Here is an 18,874-nt window from a genome sequence, read left to right as displayed (position 1 = left end):
CACCTTCTACGGTCTTTTCACAACAGATTAGATTGGCTTTGCAAAGTTCTTAAGTTTTTCATGAGGAAGTTAACATTTGAGGTTAGAGCCTCCCCATTTTTTCCTATTTTGTTCTTAAATTCCCCTTTGTAGAAAACAGTTTTTGCCTGTTTTTGTTAAGAAAATGATAAAGATCTCCAAAATGTCTCAACTTTTTTCTCAAAGCCTACTTTCAGGGTGACTCTAGAACTATTTTTTTAATTGTCTAGCTAATCACATATCCTAGTAAACATTTCCAAAGACCCCTTTTTTTCCTCTCTCTCTCTGCTTTAGACAGTTCCTAAGGACACTTGAAAACTTAAGCCTTTGTTGACTTTGAAAAAGACTTGTAACAGTCCTTATTTCCTTTCAAGATTGAGGATGGTTTCCTCTCCTTTAAGGTTGTTATTTTGTTTGTGGGTTATTTCATTAGTTTTATAGGGCCCCTTAAAATCCAATAACAATGGCCACCATTGAATGATTGCCATGTTGCAGACCAAGCACGGATTCCTTAACAGTCCAGTGAGGTATAAGTAACCACTGCTGCACTTTACAGTTAAAAATGCAGAGGTTAAAAAAAAAAAAAAAATCTTCCAACAAACAAAAGTCCAGGACCAGATGGCTTCACAGGTGAATTCTATCAAACATTTAGAGAAGAGCTAACACCCAATCTTCTCAAACTCTTCCAAAAAATTGCAGAGGAAGGAACACCCCCAAACTCATTCTATGAGGCCACCATCACCCTGATACCCAGCCAAAGATACTACAAAAAAAGAAAATTACAGGCCAGTATCACTGATGAATATAGATGCAAAAACCCTCAACAAAATACTAGCAAACAAAATCCAAAAACACATTAAAAGGATCATATACCATGATCAAGTGGGATTTATCCCAGGGATGCAAGGATTCTTCAATATATGCAAATCAATCAATGTGATACACCATATTAACAAATTGAAGAATAAAAACCATATGATCATCTCAATAGATGCAGAAAAAGCTTTGGACAAAATTCAACACCCCATTTATGATAAAAGCTCTCCAGAAAGTGGGCACAGAGGGAACCTACCTCAACATCATAAAGGTTGTATACGACAAACCCACAGCAAACATCATTCTCAATGGTGAAAAACTGAAAGCATTTCCTGCAAGATCAGGAACAAGACAAGGATGTCCCCTCTCACCACTATATTCAACATAGTTTTGGAAGTCCTAGCCACGGCAATCAGAGAAGAAAAAGAAATAAAAGGAATACAAATTGGAAAAGAAGTAAAACTCCCACTGTTTGCAGATGACATGATACTATACATAGAGAATGCTAAAGATGCCACCAGAAAACTACTAGAGCTAATCAATGAATTTGGTAAAGTTGCAGGATACAAAATTAATGCACAGATATCGCTTGCATTCTGATACACTAATGATGAAAAATGTGAAAGAGAAATTAAGGAAACACTCCCATTTACCATTGCAACAAAAAGAATAAAATACCTAGGAATAAATCTACCTAGGGAGACAAAAGACCTGTATGCAGAAAACTATAAGACACTGATGAAAGAAATTAATGATGATACCAACAGACGGAGAGATATACCATGTTCTTGGATTGGAAGAATCAATATTGTGAAAATGACTATACTATCCAAAGCAATCTACAGATTCAATGCATTCCCTATCAAATTACCAATGGCATTTTTTACAGAACTAGAACAAAAAATCTTAAAATTTGTATGGAGACACAAAAGACCCCGAATAGCCACAGCAGTCTTGAGGGAAAAAAACGGAGCTGGAGGAATCAGACTCCCTGACTTCAGACTATACTACAAAGCTACAGTAATCAAGACAATATGGTACTGTCACAAAAACAGAAATATAGATCAACAGAACAGGATAGAAAGCCCAGAGATAACCCAAGCACCTAGGGTCAACTTATCTATGACAAAGGAGGCAAGGATATACAGTGGAGAAAAGACAGCCTCTTCAATAAGTGGTGCTGGGAAAACTGGACAGCTACATGTAAAAGAGTGAAATTAGAACACTCCCTAACACCATACACAAAAATAAACTCAAAATGGATTAGAGACCTAAATATAAGACCAGACACTATAAAACTCTTAGAGAAAAACATAGGAAGAACACTCTTTGACATAAATCACAGCAAGATCTTTTCTGATCCACTGCCTAGAGTAATGGCAATTAAAAGAAAAATAAACAAATGTGACCTAATGAAACTTCAAAGCTTTTGCACAGCAAAGGAAACCATAAACAAGACAAAAAGACAACCCTTAGAATGGGAGAAAATATTTGCAAACGAATCAACGGACAAAGGATTAATCTCCAAAATATAGAAACAGCTCATGCAGCTCAATATTAAAAAAACAAAGAACCCAATCCAAAAATGGGCAGAAGACCTAAATAGACATTTCTCCCAAGAAGACATACAGATGGCCAAGAAGCACATGAAAAGCTGCTCAACATCACAAATTATTAGAGAAATGCAAATCGAAACTACAATGAGGTATCACCTCACACCAGTGAGAATGGGCATCATCAGAAAATCTATGAACAACAAATGCTGGAGAGGGTGTGGAGAAAAGGGAACCCTCTTGCACTGTTGGTGGGAATGTAAATTGATACAGCCACTATGGAGAACAGTATGGAGGTTCCTTAAAAAACTAAAAATAGAACTACCATATGACCCAGCAATCCCACTACTGGGCATATACCCTGAGAAAACCATAATTCAAAAAGAGACATGTACCAAAATGTTCATTGCAGCTGTATTTACAATAGCCAGGACATGGAAGCAACCTAAGTGTCCATCAACAGATGAATGGATAAAGAAGATGTGGCACATATATACAATGGAATACTACTCAGCCATAAAAAGAAACGAAATTGAGTTATTTATAGTGAGGTGGATGGACCTAGAGTCTGTTATACAGAGTGAAGTAAGTCAGAAAGAGAAAAACAAATACCATATGCTAACACATATATATGGAATCTAAGAAAAAAAAAAATGGTCATGAAGAACCTAGGGGCAAGATGGGAAGAAAGACACAGACCTACTAGAAAATGGACTTGAGGATATGGGGAGGGAGAAGGGTAAGCTGTGACAAAGTGAGAGAGTGGCATGGACATATATACACTACCAAACGTAAAATAGATAGGTAGTGGCAAGCAGCCACATAGCACAGGGAGATCAGCTCGGTGCTTTGTGACCACCTAGAGGGGTGGGATAGGGAGGGTGGGAGGGAGGGAGATGCAAGAGGGAAGAGATATGGGAACATATGTATATGTATAACTGATTCACTTTGTTATAAAGCAGAAACTAACCCACCACTCTAAAGCAATTATACTCCAATAAAGATGTTAAAAAAAATGAGAAAAATGATTAATTTAACTACCGTATATTAAATTTGCATTAAAACAAAACAAAACAAAAAAAAGACACATGTACCCCAATGTTCACTGCAGCACTATTTACAATAGCCAGGTCATGAAGCAACCTAAATGCCCATCGACAGATGAATGGATAAAGAAGATGTGGTACATATATACAATGGAATATTACTCAGCCATAAAAAGGAACGAAATTGGGTCATTTGTAGAGATGTGGATGAATCTAGAGACTATCATACAGAGTGAGGTAAGTCAGAAAGAGAAAATGAAATATTGTATATTAACGCATACATGTGGAACTTAGAAAAATGGTACAGATGAACCGGTTTGCGAAACTGAGACACAGATGTAGAGAACAAACGTATGGACACCAAGGGGGGGTAAATGATGGGGAGTGGGGTTGGGGGTGTGATGAATTGGGAGATTAGGATTGACATATATACACTAATATGTATAAAGTGGATAACTAATAAGAACCTGCTGTATAAAAAAATAAATAAAATTCAAAAATTCAAAAAAAATAAATAAAAAAATTAAAAAGATGGTTATAATTCAATAATCCCTATGATCTTATTTAGTATTAATAGTACTAATGTTCTCTGAGTCTGTGCTTTTTGTCTCAGTAACAGAATTCGATTTCTTTCATTTCGATAGATCCACTTAACCAGGATAACAGTACGTGGATCAGAAGGAACATGGACATTGGAAGCAGTCAGGTGTAAATCTGAATCAAGACTCTGCTGTTGACTAGCTGTGTGGTCTTGTGTAATTCAGGTAACTTGTATGAGCTTCAATTTTCAAATGTGCAAAATGGAGTTAAGGAGTGTCAAGATTAAATGAGAAAAATCTAAAGAGTGTATCCTGGAGCTGGTACATGATAGGCACTCCAAAATTGGTAGTGAGTATAACTGGATATATGGATAGAAGCTAAGAGAAAAGGTTTGGTAGATGGCATTGAAAATTGTAATCATGGATGAGATCATCCAGGGAGAACATGTAATGTGAGGAAAATGGCTATTAGTAAAACTCTGAGAAATAAAAAATATTTAAAGAGCAGGTGCAGCAGGGAGAATCTGAAAACTGAGCAGAAATGAACAAATGTGGAAGAGAATCGGGACAGAGACTTTTTATAGATGCCAGGGAAATAAACTTTAAATAAAAGCATTGACTGGATTTAGCTATGAGAGGCAATTTGTTACATGTTAGTAAAGTGACGTAGAGAGAAGTCAGAATTCTGTGGGTTGAAGGGTGACTGGAAAGTAAGAAAAAGGAGATAGTGACTATTCTGTTCCTTAACTATTGGTTTAAGGCAATTAGGACATGGTGGTTACGATGAAGCAAGAAATTATAGATTGCCTTCTATATGCATTTTACATATATTAACCCGATATAACTCACTTAAGGTAGAAGACTGTTATCTTAGTTCACTGCATATGGAAGTAGCAATGATCACCTGAAACTTTAGTCTCAATAATATTCTATTTTGCATTTGGGTCTGACTGAAAGTTTGTTATGTCTCAGGCTGTAAAATAAAATTATATAAATATGAGGAAGACCATAGGATGAGGTAGGGGTTACGCAGCTTTTCTAACCTGCATTACAGACAGTGAGGAGACTGTCAATGTGAAAAACAAGAAGGTATAAAATATGACTTATAAAAACTAAATAAACATTTTAAATACTTAAATGTATCATACTGAATTCTACAGTTAATAAGCATTAAATGCACTAACATTTTAATTCACCTTTTGTTTGATATTTTCTGCCATCCATGGGCTACCAAAATACAGAATCCCATGCTAGGAACATATAATACTCTCTCAGCAACAACAAATCCAACTGGGAAAAAAAGGTTTGATGCAGGAATAAACGGTAATGCCATTAAACAAAGTGCCTACAAAGAAAAAAAAGATATTTTATTAAATTAAAAAATATATGCACATAAACAGTCAAATCCAAATATTTTATCATTTAATTTGGATAATGTACTGGTGGACCGTTTTTAATAATACTATAAAGGATACTGATTTAAACATAAAGGACGCTTAAGGATGGTAACAACAAACATGAGGAGGTATGTCAGCAAGGTGGAATGAAGTCTTCTTGAATGCTAGAACTTATACCTAAGGCTCACTCAATTATCAATAAATAAAAAATATTTTTTGAAAATATATCTAAAATAAAAAAACAGTAATTTTTATATATCTAACTTATGTGCTTGTGGTAAAAATAAATTGACAGGAAAATATATTAGGTTTTAATAAAATAAAACTATAAATTGTAGGTTGATAAAATAGCCAAACATATCAGTTTTTATTATTTTACTACCATCTGTAATACTGGAAATTGATAAGGTACGTTTCAGACAAGACAGAAGACTACTTCTATACATTACTTCAGCGTTACTTTGCATAGTATTCTGAAGGGTCACATACATTTAACGGAGACTTAGTATATGTATAAAAATAAACCTGGCCCCTTTAAATCAACAGTCTTTTATTCTATAAGAATTTCTAAAATTCTAACACTGCACACTGTGTTAGAAATAAACATGACAAAATGCTTAGACTTTTTGCCATTTTGAAAATGGGATGGCATATGGTTTCCAGATTACAAAGCCATTACAAAAGATAAGACACAAATAACTAGCACACAAATAACTTATGGAAAGAAATAAGTTGGTTGTCATTAGGACATCTGTTTCTATGGACATCTGCTTCCATATTTCATTACCCTGATTTGTTTTATAGTACCTAATGGAATAAATAAGTTGTTCTTTCAGCTTCAGAAGTTTGAGAGTCCTCTAAGAGTTTGAGAGGAAGGAATGCCTTTTCTTTTTCATCCTTTATTAGTAAAAATCGATGTAGAAATGTAAATACAGTGAAAAGAATACTTTCTCCATGAATCACAAATTAATAACTTGTAATAATACAAAAGACTGAATCTGAAGAAAAGCACTACCATCGAATTGCTCAGTATCATATCGATTTATATGTCTGAAATTTTAGTGTTTTCTTTTTAATCAAAAAGGTAAAACATTAAGAGTGCATAATTCACTTTCCACTTCCCAGAAGTGCTTGATTAAAAACAACCAGCTAGCTGTGAAACAGAGATTTGTTTCTAAATACATGATCCTTTAAAAAAAATATATTCCCTATTAATTCATGGATGCCCTAAGGCAATTTCACTGGAAAAAATTAAAAGTGTTAAATTCAGCCAAAGATGTATCACAGACTGATGCATAAGCTACACAAAAAAGAAAAACCATCTCTCAAAAAAATCTACTGGTTCTTGAATAAGAAATGTCTCAATGATTAACTTACTCAGAAGTTCTAATATGCTCTCTATTAATGTATGCCAACCAAGTTTACTGTAACGAACATAATATCCTTCTTCCAGTGATGTAAACTCTCCTTAAAAGGAAGGATGGGGGCTTCCCTAGTGGCGCAGTGGTTATGAATCCGCCTGCCAATGCAGGGGACATGGGTTCGAGCCCTGGTCGGGGAAGATCCCTCATGCTGCGGAGCAACTAAGCCCATGCGCCACAACTACTGAGCCTGTGCTCTAGAGCCCACAAGCCACAACTACTGAGCCCACGTGCCACAACTACTGAAGCCCGCGCGCCTAGAGCCCATGCTCTGCAACGAGATGCCACGACAATGAGAAGCCTGTGCACCACAACAAAGAGTAGCCCCTGCTTGCCGCCAATGAGAGAAAGCCCGCGCACAGCAAAGACCCAACACAGCCAAAAATAAAAACAAATAAGTAAATAAATTTAAAAAAAAAAAAAAAAGGAAGGATGGTAGTGGACTAAGCCAAGAGTTTGGAGGCAAATCTGTTTCACTTCTTGTTATATAACATAAGGTAAACTATTCAAATTAACTTGTGACTTCATTTCATTATAAATAAATCGGGGATTAATAACTACTTACTACTACTGTTGAGATACATATGACATCTTATTTAATAAGTGCTTACATGGTATCTGGTATTTGAGATACTCCTTTGTTCTATGTATCTTGTTCAGAGATCTTCAGAAAATTATCACCATTAAAAAATAGCATGTTTAGTTTTATACATATATATTCTCAGATTATTTTCCATTATAGGTTATTATAAGATATTGAATATAGTTTCCTGTTGTCTCTCTATTTTGTGTACAGTAGTTTGTATCTGTTAATCCTATACTCCGAATTTATCCCACCCTTCCCTCCCCTTTCCCTTTGGAAGCCATAAGTTTGTTTTCTATGAAATTAACACAATACTGTAAATCAACTATATTTCAAATAAAAAAAAGTTTAAAAAAAGTATGCTTAGGACTATACTTAAAGCAGTTATACCTAAGGTCACAAGTGTTCCTTTTTTATACATATAAAGCATAATTAATGTAATTAATATAAATGTTTATTTCATTGACAATATCCTATTTTTCATTCAGCTTGAACTACACAAATCATTATTTTATTTGCCAAAACTCTGTATTTACCCACCCCTCCTTTTTTGCCTTTCTTTTAGTAGAACCCCGGCTTTGGATGTATTCCAAAGCACATATACCACATATGTGCTTCGTCTTTATTTATGTGAGCAGCAAAGCACTACTAGAAAGTCCCAAAGCAAAATAGATTAATATCATCATAAACTCATGATCAACTTCAGATTGATCCTTAAGACTGCTCAGGATTCCTAGGTTTCTTTGGTAGGCTCACTCCCACTGTCTTTGACTATTTTGAATCTTGACTACTTTTCTCAAAATTTTGACCCATGTCACTTTCAGCAGGTGACCACACTTCCAAATTTTCAGAGAAAACTAAAGCGATAAAACAAGAATTCCTTCAATTCTCCGCTACTAAAGCTACCAACATCCACATTCATGTTCATTTCCATCCTTCCTATAACCATAAGCGGTGTCTCCATCTATCTCATGCCAAACCTGAGCTCTATACCTCTAATCTCACTACCAATCATCTCTTCTTTCATTTACTTAATCACTTTCTTATGAACTTCCTATGTTAAAAATGCTCTTGCCTCTCCAACCTTAAAAATCTTCTCTTCTGACAACACATCTTTAAGTTATCTTACCCAATTCATTATGCCCCTTAAGTATAAAACAAGTTCCCACAATCTTAGGAAAAGATTTTTGGAGCCATGATAACAAGTAATTGGTTGTAACCTCACTTAATCAACATTTCAACTCAATGAATGTTTTTGTAAGCCAACCCATTAGTGATATCAACATTTCAACTCAATGAATATGTTTTTGTAAGCCAACCCATTAGTGATGTCTCTTTGTGTCAGAAAAAGACAGCCAACTGAGTGCTCCAATGAAAGTGATTCTACATGCCAACCAAGCAATAGTCTTCCCCCACCATCAACCCACTCCAGCCTCTGAAGGTCCATCAATTCCAGATCTCCGTGCTTCCCCCAAGCCCTACAGAAGATCAGCAGTTTATTATACTTGAAGCCCTTGCCTGACTGGCTGTCTTTCCTAAGTTAGGAAATTCAAGCTTGTCTCATCCTTTGAAATATTCAAAGTTAAATCACCCCTACAGGTTACCTACACTAACAATCTTCACTTCCTCACTTCCTAATCAAATCACTCCACAGAAATAAATTTCATTTAAGTAACTAATACACCTAAAAGAGGTCAAATCCAACTGATCTCACTTCTCTACTTGACAGCAGCTGTTAGTGTTAACCATTCTCTTTCTTGAAACACTTTCCTACCTTTCTGTACATTTGGAGTACCTCCCATTTAGGTTCATTTTCCTTTATATGGTATGTAATGTGGAAGTTTTTCAAGACCTAGATATAGGCTTCTTCTCTTTCATTCTATAAAGCCCCTTCAACTATTTATTGAGGGAAAATTAAGACCAAATACTCTAAGGCATGCATTACGTGTATGAATTAACTTCTGTACACCTAGAATGGTGCCAGCTAGTTACCATCTCTAAGAAAAATGACAAAATCCCAGTTGACAAAGGCTGCTCTATAACCTCTCCATAGGCCTTCTTCTCCACATCCTGGTTTCAATTACTATCTCTACGGCAATTATCAAGTTTCTCTATGGTAATCAATCAAATTTTTACATGTAGCTCACTCTTCGCCACTGAACTCCAGGCACAAAGTGCTATTCGAAATCTCCATCGTATTATTTCATAGGTACCTCAAACTCAACAGGTCCAAAAATAACAGTAAATATGATCTTTTTTCAAATCCTATATTCTTTCAAATTTCTCTAGAATGCAAGTTCTCTAGAAATGGGGATCCTGTATTTCCTTTTATTATCATATACTCAGTGCCTAAAATGCTACCTGGTACATAGGCTGAAAATCAAATATTTTTATTGAATGAATAAATGAATCTAGTGGCTGCAGCCAGAAATAATATATTTACAAAGTATTAAAACCACTTTTTGGCATATAGTAAATGCTCAAGAAAAGTTAAAGATTATTATTTTCTTCCATAATTTAAAGTAAGAGGCAACAGAATTATTAGGAGTAAGATGTGAGGGCAGAGTTAAGAAAATTACAAAGAAACAGATCTCAGAAAACAAGAAAAGACTTTAATCAGAGTTCTCTGAACACAGTAAGAAATACCTCAGGGAGTAATGAAAGTCTTGCTAATGAAAAATAAAGAGCTATGTATTTCTAGTTGCTTATCTTACATGACACTCTTCTCTGTGCCAAGAAAACAAAGAAGTATATAATATGACTCATTTCTTTAAAGAGTGTAAAATCTAGTCGGGTAAAGGTAAGAAATATATTTTAAAAAAATGATGCTAAAAAGAATGCTTCATGATTTCAGAGTTCCCACCAAATTATGGAAATTCATAATCACTCTTTGTTTCATATGCTGAATGTGCAGCATTAGTCAAATTCTGATATATAATTCTAGGATAACCTAAAGTAAGTTCATAAATTAGGATGACATGAACAAAGAAAGACAGTAGTTCTTTAAAGATGCTTTTGATGAATTAAAGGCACTCTTAATTAATAAACTGAATATAATATCACCTGAAAATTTAAGAAACTTTCTTACCATTAAAACAGTCTTGGAGGAATTACCAGGGTACCTGACACCGAATACTCCCAAAGCCCCCAAAAAGCAAAAAAAAATAAATGTGGCAAGATTTCGAATATCTAGAAATGACTCTATAAGTGGTATTGTTCCCATGGTCCAATCGCAGCAGAGCTCTGAAGGATTTAACAAAAGCCAAGCATTCACAGGAAGGAGGTAGTTAAAAGTTAGCTGCCTTGTAGGAGTTGGGCTTACAGCAGCCGGGTTATCAAACCTGTATAAAGAATGAAAAAAAAAAGTTATTTAAACTAAAACATTTTTAAAACACAAAGTTAATATATAACAGATATAAATAAAGTACTGAACAATAATAATAAAAGCAATAGTCTACATGTAATCTTGTTAAACCGAAGACAAATATTTTTTATGGATATTTCAGATTCTTGCCAGAGTTCAAACTGTCTAACCTTTACGAAATGCCTAGTTGAGAGGAGTGATATTTATGAAGAACTGTTTGAAGGGCAAGTAGGTTATCTATATTTAGTTTATTATTATGATTCAGACATGCATTCTATAATATTATGACATTCTGCAGAAGTGCTTTCATTAAATTATGACCTTCTGATTAAAAGTCATAAGAAAAGTTTTATAAGATTCATTGTTGCATGTGTTTACGAATGCTTCTGAGAACACTAACCAATGTTTTCCTACATGAGAGTTTCTTTCACCACTAAATGCTAATAAAACTTATGCTTCCTAGAAAGAATTACTATGTTTTTCTTTTGTCACGAACAGAGAAAACTATATTACCTATGGGCTTTTCCTCTTTGCTTAGACTTCTAGAAAGCTAAAAACCAAATTCCCAGTATAGAGGAGTAACTGTATAGCCCTATGTAACATTTTATTTGTGTTCTACTTAATATAAGCTTATATCTTAGTTTATATAGGCCATGATACATTAAATGTACATTTCATTCAGTCTATTGTTTGCAAATTATGTCAAATCATTTTTTTTAAAGTATACTTAAATGAATCATTTCAGATTTTTATTTCTTAGGCTATGTTCTAAATTGTATTGGCTATATTAACATATAGTCCTCTAAAAACCCAATTTCTCATTTTAAAATGAATAAGCCAATGAAAAATCAACCTCTACTACTTATTTGACTTGGTCTTCTTAAAAATATCAAATGGTTGAGAAAAAGTACATAGTTTTTGAATGAATAATATTTTATAAACTTTCATATTTGAATATATACATATATGAAAAATACTAAGTCTTGAAAGTCAGGACTTGAATTCTCAAAATAACCAACAGAACTGAATACAAAGCTTTTCCCCTGTAATCCACTTTCAGAGTTCATTTTAAAAAATCAACAGTTTATCTAGGATAGGTGATTTAATAATTGAACTGCAGTCAAAGAGTACATGTCAAAGCAAGTCAAATCATATTACAATCAACCTCACAGGGTAATAGAATAAAATTTATATAACACACACAAATACATACACACACACACATTTTTAAATGCTTATATTTGGAAAATATATATTTATATATAACATACCCCATACAGTCATCCACACACACATATACAAAACAAATACGTTCACACCTATAAACCACATTTACATATTGTAGAACTAGAGATGGAAAACAGTTGATTCAAATTCTCTAAAAGGAATGATAAACAGAACAAAAACACTGAAACTAAGGAGTGAAGAAGGAAATATAAAATATCTATTTACAATTCAATTTATTTCCCATACTATCATGCTTAAATGAGCTGTTTAGTTTAGCATGGCTAGACTCAGAAGTAGAAATGCTGGAAGTTAAAAAGTAATTATTTTTTAAAGAAAAAAAATGCTGTTAAGAAGGATAATTATTACACAATGGAATACTACTCAGCCATAAAAAAACAATGAAATAATGCCATTTGCAGCAACATGGATAGACCTCGAGATTATCATACTTAGTGAAGTAAGTCAGGCAGAGAAAGACAAATATCACATGGTATCACTTACATGTGGAATCTAAAATAATGATACAAATGAACTTATTTAAAAAACAGAAACAGGGACTTCCCTGATGGCGCAGTGGATAGGACTCCATGCTCCCAATGCAGGGGGCCCGGGTTCGATCCCTGGTCAGGGGACTAGATCCCACATGCATGCCGCAACTAAGAGTTTGCATGCTGCCACTAAGACCCAGTGCAACCAAGTAAATAAATAAATAAATATTAAAAAAAAAAAAAAAAAAAAAACAGAAACAGACTCACAAGCATAGAAAACAAATTTATGGTTACCAAAGGGGAAAAGGTGGGAAAGGGATAAATTAGGAGCCTGGGTTTAACAGATACACACTACTATATATATAGATAAAACAGATAAACAAGGTCCTACTGTATAGCATAGGGAACTATATTCAATATCTTGTAATAACCTAAAATGGAAAAAAATCTGAAAAAGAATATATATATATATATTTATGTAAAACTGAATTACTTTGCTGTACACCAGAAACTAACACACTGTAAATCAACTATACCTCAATTAAAAAAAAAAAGGAAAGAGAGAGAGAAAAAAAAGGATAATTATGTGAAAACCACAAAGAATGTGTTGGGCATAAAAGAAATTATCTGAATAAAATTTATTCCAACCAGGGTCAGAAATGAACTATCATGGATAGCAACATGAACAATATTTTGGGGTTTTGTTTAAAAAAAAAGTTCTTGCATAGTTCTTGCATGTAATGTCAGTCACTTAAAACTGAATAGGGAACTAGTCTAAATTTCCTCTTAAACTTTAGATAAGTAAGGTGAAATGGAATAATGCTAATGTTAGAGCAGGGAAAAAACGACATGAAGACTGTTAAAATTCAGTAAAACTTTTGCTTCTAGCCTTAAACAACTAAAAAATAGACAATATACATAAAACTTCTTTTAATATGCTGAGTATCAGGCAAAGAAGGACAATGCCTGATAGGAAAAAAAACAAATGAGGGGAGCCCTACCTGGAGAGATTAGTACCTCGATAGAGTTTTTAGTCTGTGCAGCAAGAGAGAACCTGAGTGGAATCCACTTGGATCCCTGAGTTGAGAAGATAGAGCTGGGAGCCCTAGAAGCCCAGGGGGTTAGAATTAGTGGGCAGAATACCAGAGAGAAGAAAGCTGCTGAGAGAGAACTCAGATCTGTAGAGGATCCAGTTTCCAGTACTAATGAGAACTGATCAGCACACATATGTGGGGAAATACCTAGGGACAGTGTAGTGGGTTGATTCATGCCTCCCCAAAGTTCATGTCTATCAAAAACCTCAGAATGTGACTTTATTTGGAAGTAGGGTCTTTGCCAGTGTAATTACAGTTAAGGTGAGGTCATACTGGATGAGGGTGGGCCCACTAGTCAATGACTGAGGCCCTTATACAAAGAAGAGAAAATACAGAGAAACAAACATGGAAGAAGGCCAGGTAAAGATGGAGCAGATTACAGTGATGCAGCGACATGCCAAGGAATGTCAACACCAGAAGCTAGGAAAGAGGCACAGAACAGATTCTTTCCCAGGGCCTTCAGAAGGAACCAACTGTGCCTGACACCTTGATTTTGGCCTCTGGCCTCCAGCACTGTGAGAGAATAAATTCCTGCTGCTTTAAGCCACTCTGTTTCTGGTAATTTGTTAAAGCATGTCTAAGAAAACTAATAGTTAGGAAAATACCTTCTGAAAGGATTAGATAAACCTTCACAAATATCAAATACAACTGGGAATAGTTCCTCAGCAGCCAGAGTGGAAATCCTCATAATTCAAAGTCTATTGGTAGAGTGGTCAGAAGGGTCTTGTGTCAGCAAGGAAGCAAAATTAGCCCTATCCTAAATGCTGCTGTGGTCTCCCAAAACAAAGCTTAAAAGAAAGACGTGAAGATGAAACATTTTTCAAATAACTTACATGCATCCCAGAACAATGGTCTACAATATAGGAATACATTAAGGTAAAGTTCACATATTGCACCTATTAAAAAAACTACCAGGCATGTGAAGAAGTAGAAAAATACAATCCATGAGGAGAAAATATATTGAATCTAAACTGACCAACAAATGACACAAATGATAAAATTAGTAGATAAAGACATTAAAGTACTAGAACATGTAGAAACATGGAATCTCAAACAGAGATGAAAACAATGTCTAAGATGAAAAATAACTAGAAAAAATTAAGGGCAGATTAGACTATGCAGAAAAAAGATTAGTAAACTTGAAGATACAACAAAAGAAACTATCCAAAATGAAAATGGGGAAAACAGCTTTGGAGGGAAGGGGAATAAACAGAGCATCAGTATGACTTCAAGAAGCCTAAAATACATGTAACTGGAGTCCTAGAAGAAGAGTGGAGAGCAAAGTAAAAAATATTTCAAGAAGTAATTTCCAAAATTTATATAAAGTAAGACCTATAGATTCTAAAAAGCTCAATTAACCTAAGCACAAGAAACAAGAAGATAAAAGAAACATTAACTGAAAGTTTGTACCTTTTGTCCATCTTCACCCAAACTTCCAGTTGTAAGACAAATAAGTCCTGGGGATGTAATGTACAGCATGACGACTGTAGTTAACAAGACTGTATTGTATATTTGAAAGCTGCTAAGAAAGTAGATCTCAGAAGTTCTCATCAAAAGGAAAAAAAAATTTTGTAATTATGTGTGGTGATGGATGTAAACTAAACTTATTATGGTAGTCATTTGTCTCTGTGTGTGTGTGTATAAAACCATTATATTGTACACCTAAAATTAATACAATGCTATATGTCAATTATGTCTCAATTAAAAAATATGAGAGAAACAATGATAAAGAGAAACTATTAAAAGCAGGCATAGAAAAAAAAAGATACTACATGCAGAAGCATAAAGATAAGGATAAGAAGATTTCCCATTTAAAATAACACAAGCCAAAGAATACAGAGCAACATTTTTATATTACTGAATGAAAAACAGTCAATGTAGAATTCTACACTCAGGGGAAATATTCTTCAAAAATGAAGGTAAAATAAAGATTTTTTAATATACAAAAGCTTAAAGAATTCATCACCAGCAGTCCTACATGTCAAGAAATGTCAAAGGAAGTCCTTCAGTCACAAGGAAAAATGGTGCCAGATGAAAATCTTGATCTAACAAAGAAATGAAGAACACTAGAAATGGTAACTCTATGGGGTAACATAAAAGAATTTTTAAATTTAAATCTCTTCCAAAGATAATTGTTGAAAGCAAAAGTTAACAATGTATTGTCAGATTTACAATGTATACTCAATAAAAATGTATGCAAATAGCACAAAGGCTAAGTTCTTATTTATAATAAGTTTATATATTTATATAAAAACTTATTTATTGTATATATGATATTTGTACTATATATGCTGACATTTATACTACATACACTTGCAATTATAATATGCCTTTAAGATAAACTGTGATAAGCAAAGGACATAAACAAAAAACCCTAAAGCAATCACTTAAAATACACAGCAAAGATATACAGCTAATAAGCCAACAAGGAGCTAAGAACGGAGTATTACAATATACTCAATTCAAAAGAAGAGAGAGAGAAAAAAAGGGAACAAAGAACAGACAAGACAGAGAGAAAACGATTAGCAAGATGGTAGATTTACAACAAACTATCAACAGTTGAACCCCCCATTTAAAAGACAGATTATCTGACCAAACAAAAAAGGAAGACCCAACTATATGCAGCCTACAAGAAATCTACTTTAAATAATAAAGATATAGATAGATTTAAAAAGTAAAAGATAAACCATGTAACACTAACAAAAGATAGCTGGAGTGGTTACATTAATATAAGGCAAAATGAATGTCTTAGTAAAGACTACTACTGCAGATGAAGCTCATTTAATAATGATAAAGGGATCAATTCATCAAGAGGACATCACAATCCTAAACACTGATATACTTTATAATAGAGCTTTAAAGTACATGAAGCAAAAACTGATGGAACTGCAAGGCAAAATAGACCAATCTACAGCTATAGTCAGCGATTTCAACATCCTTCTCTCAATAATTAATAAAACAAGTAGACAAAACTCACTATGGATACAGAAGACTTAACCAATTTTGGGGGGGTCATTATCTTGACTGTGATGTTTTCATGAGTGTACACGTATGTCAAAACCTATTAATTTGTACATTTTATATATATACAGGTTTTTAAAAAGTATTAATTATACCTCAATAAAGCTGTTAAAAAACCTCAATGCAAATCAAAGACTTTCTGGAACATTTACAATCACTTAAAATGCAAAGTTTAAAAAAAAAAGATGGAAGAAAACAAAAGAACCAGAATATCATACCTGGTGAATACTGGAAGTTGGGATTGAATAACCTGGACTCTAATCACAACAAGTAATAGTGTACTGAACATCAAAGCAATGAGTTTTATTAGTGTCTGCAGCATAGAAAATGGAATACTACCCTTTCCGCGAAGAAACTGTCCAGCAGTAGTACATAATAATGGCAAAGTATACTAGAAAAGGAAAAAAATGTTTAAGTAACAAATAGCAATTTACTGTAATTTTTCAACAATTATCATACTTTCTAAATGCAAGATTAAATAAAAATTGACCATAATTATAAAATCAACATGGAGCAAATGGTGGAGCTGATAATGAATAAAACTGAGCCCAATAATCTTATCCAATAATTAATTATACTGTACAGTATTACTGTGTGCTTTCCCAAGTTGCTTAATGGTTTCATTATTGAAACCTAAAAAGCTGTTCTTAAAAAACTGAAGGTATAATATAAAATGTTAAGTAATTTTCAGTGGGTATGAAGGCAAAATATGCTTGTTTCTAGCAAATTTTTAGTAATCATAATTGGTAAACAGACCAATTTATATAATAATACATTTAGAAAATAAGTTTATTATAATCTGATTCAAATAGGATAAAAGACAGCAACAAGGAAATTTAGATTTCTCCTTACCCCCTGGGCAATAAATACTTCATACACACAGCAAATTCCCACAACTGTTATTCCCTGCTCTTTACACAGTGTTGCAACAGCCACTAAAAACACTGTCAACGCGATAGGAGTCCACACTGCAATTTAAGAACAGAAAAATATAAAACCACACAAAACAATTTTATAATATCATAAAAGGATATTTTAAGTTAGACAACTATTAGACATTACTGAAAAAGTTTACTTGTGATTCTATATTCACCTTTGTTATTTTCCACTGACATACCTCATATTTTAAAACATATTTAAATGCTGTAATTTTTGCTTTATTTATTAAAAAAATCAAGATATATAATTTGAACTAAAAAATTTTTGTGGACAGGAAAATTATCTAACCAAATGCTAACATTTAAAAACAAAGGTAGAGTGTCCAATCTGAAGAGAAACTTACAGGGTTGAGTGTGTAATTAATGAACTATCAATTTGAAATGAAGATAAATACCTGAAATTATCATAGAGGTACCTATATACTTTATTATATCTGTGAGTAATTAAAAAAAACTTGGAAGTGAAAACTACTGGGCAAACTACAGTACCATTCTTACTAAAAAAAGACTATAAAAACTAAAACATGTTAGCAATAAGCATTTAAATCAATACTATTCTTTAAAAAATTTGTAACAGAATATTCACAAGTTCTATTTAAGTGGAAAACCTACTTCATCAATTTTAAGTAAATGTCTACTACTTAGTAGTAATTTGATTAAAGAACCATGAATTGTGAGAGTAAATCTGGATCTTCTACTAACTTGCTCTGTGATTTTGGGCAACTTTTCTGAGCTTTAGTTTTCTTATTGGAAAATATGATTTCTAATTCTTTTCCAGTTTATGAAATATATGGTACTTTGATTGTGTGACCTCAGTTTTTATTAACGACATTAATCAAAGTAAACTCAAATAACTGACTTAAATCCAGGTATAAGTAAGAACAGAATTCATGAATCTAATACATTTTTCTTTTATCACTGGGCTTAACATAGAAACATCTGTTTTTGAAATCATTTTCAATTTTAAAATACTCTATAGACTAACATTACCGAAAGGAAAAACAACTAAAAAAAAAAAATGAGAACACTATTGGAAATACTAAGTATCGATATAATAGTATTCCTTCCTCAAAAAAGTATCTCATATTCTAGTTAGGCCTAAACCATCAATATTAATGTAACAGATTATATCAAGGGTTGAACTATCCTGCTAAAGTCACCAAGAAATTCACAGAGCAAAGAAATTAGTAGATGATTATTTACAAAACAAGTTGAACCTAAGTTGGACCTTGAAGGATATACAGGACATGAAAGAATTGGGAAAGGGGTATGTACGAATAAAGGAATAGAGGAGGGAATAAGCTTGGCAAATGAATGATACAGATGATACAAAATGGTATGCCTGAATGGGTATGCACACATTAAAAAC

At 33.4% G+C, this 18,874-nt stretch overlaps 1 protein-coding gene across 5 annotated transcripts in view; it reads right to left on the bottom strand.

Moving 5' to 3' along the window:
- The window catches only part of TMTC3 (transmembrane O-mannosyltransferase targeting cadherins 3), a 166,605-nt gene that overhangs the window by 125,656 nt on the left and 22,075 nt on the right, over positions 1 to 18,874 (bottom strand). For all 5 annotated transcript variants that reach the window (XR_009505425.1, XM_059936639.1, XM_059936638.1 and 2 more), the window contains 4 exons: positions 17,420 to 17,535; positions 16,786 to 16,958; positions 10,462 to 10,714; positions 5,169 to 5,317 (listed from right to left, as the gene is read on the bottom strand). Coding sequence is in view for 4 of the 5 variants with exons in the window: in XM_059936639.1 (XP_059792622.1) it covers positions 5,169 to 5,317; positions 10,462 to 10,714; positions 16,786 to 16,958; positions 17,420 to 17,535 (691 nt within the window). In the remaining variant the exon portion in view is untranslated. The remainder of the gene's footprint in view (positions 1 to 5,168; positions 5,318 to 10,461; positions 10,715 to 16,785; positions 16,959 to 17,419; positions 17,536 to 18,874) is intronic.

This window comes from Balaenoptera ricei, chromosome 10 (assembly GCF_028023285.1).
Source record: "Balaenoptera ricei isolate mBalRic1 chromosome 10, mBalRic1.hap2, whole genome shotgun sequence".
NCBI lineage: Eukaryota > Metazoa > Chordata > Mammalia > Artiodactyla > Balaenopteridae > Balaenoptera > Balaenoptera ricei.
This window is presented reverse-complemented; position numbering and strand designations above follow the sequence as displayed.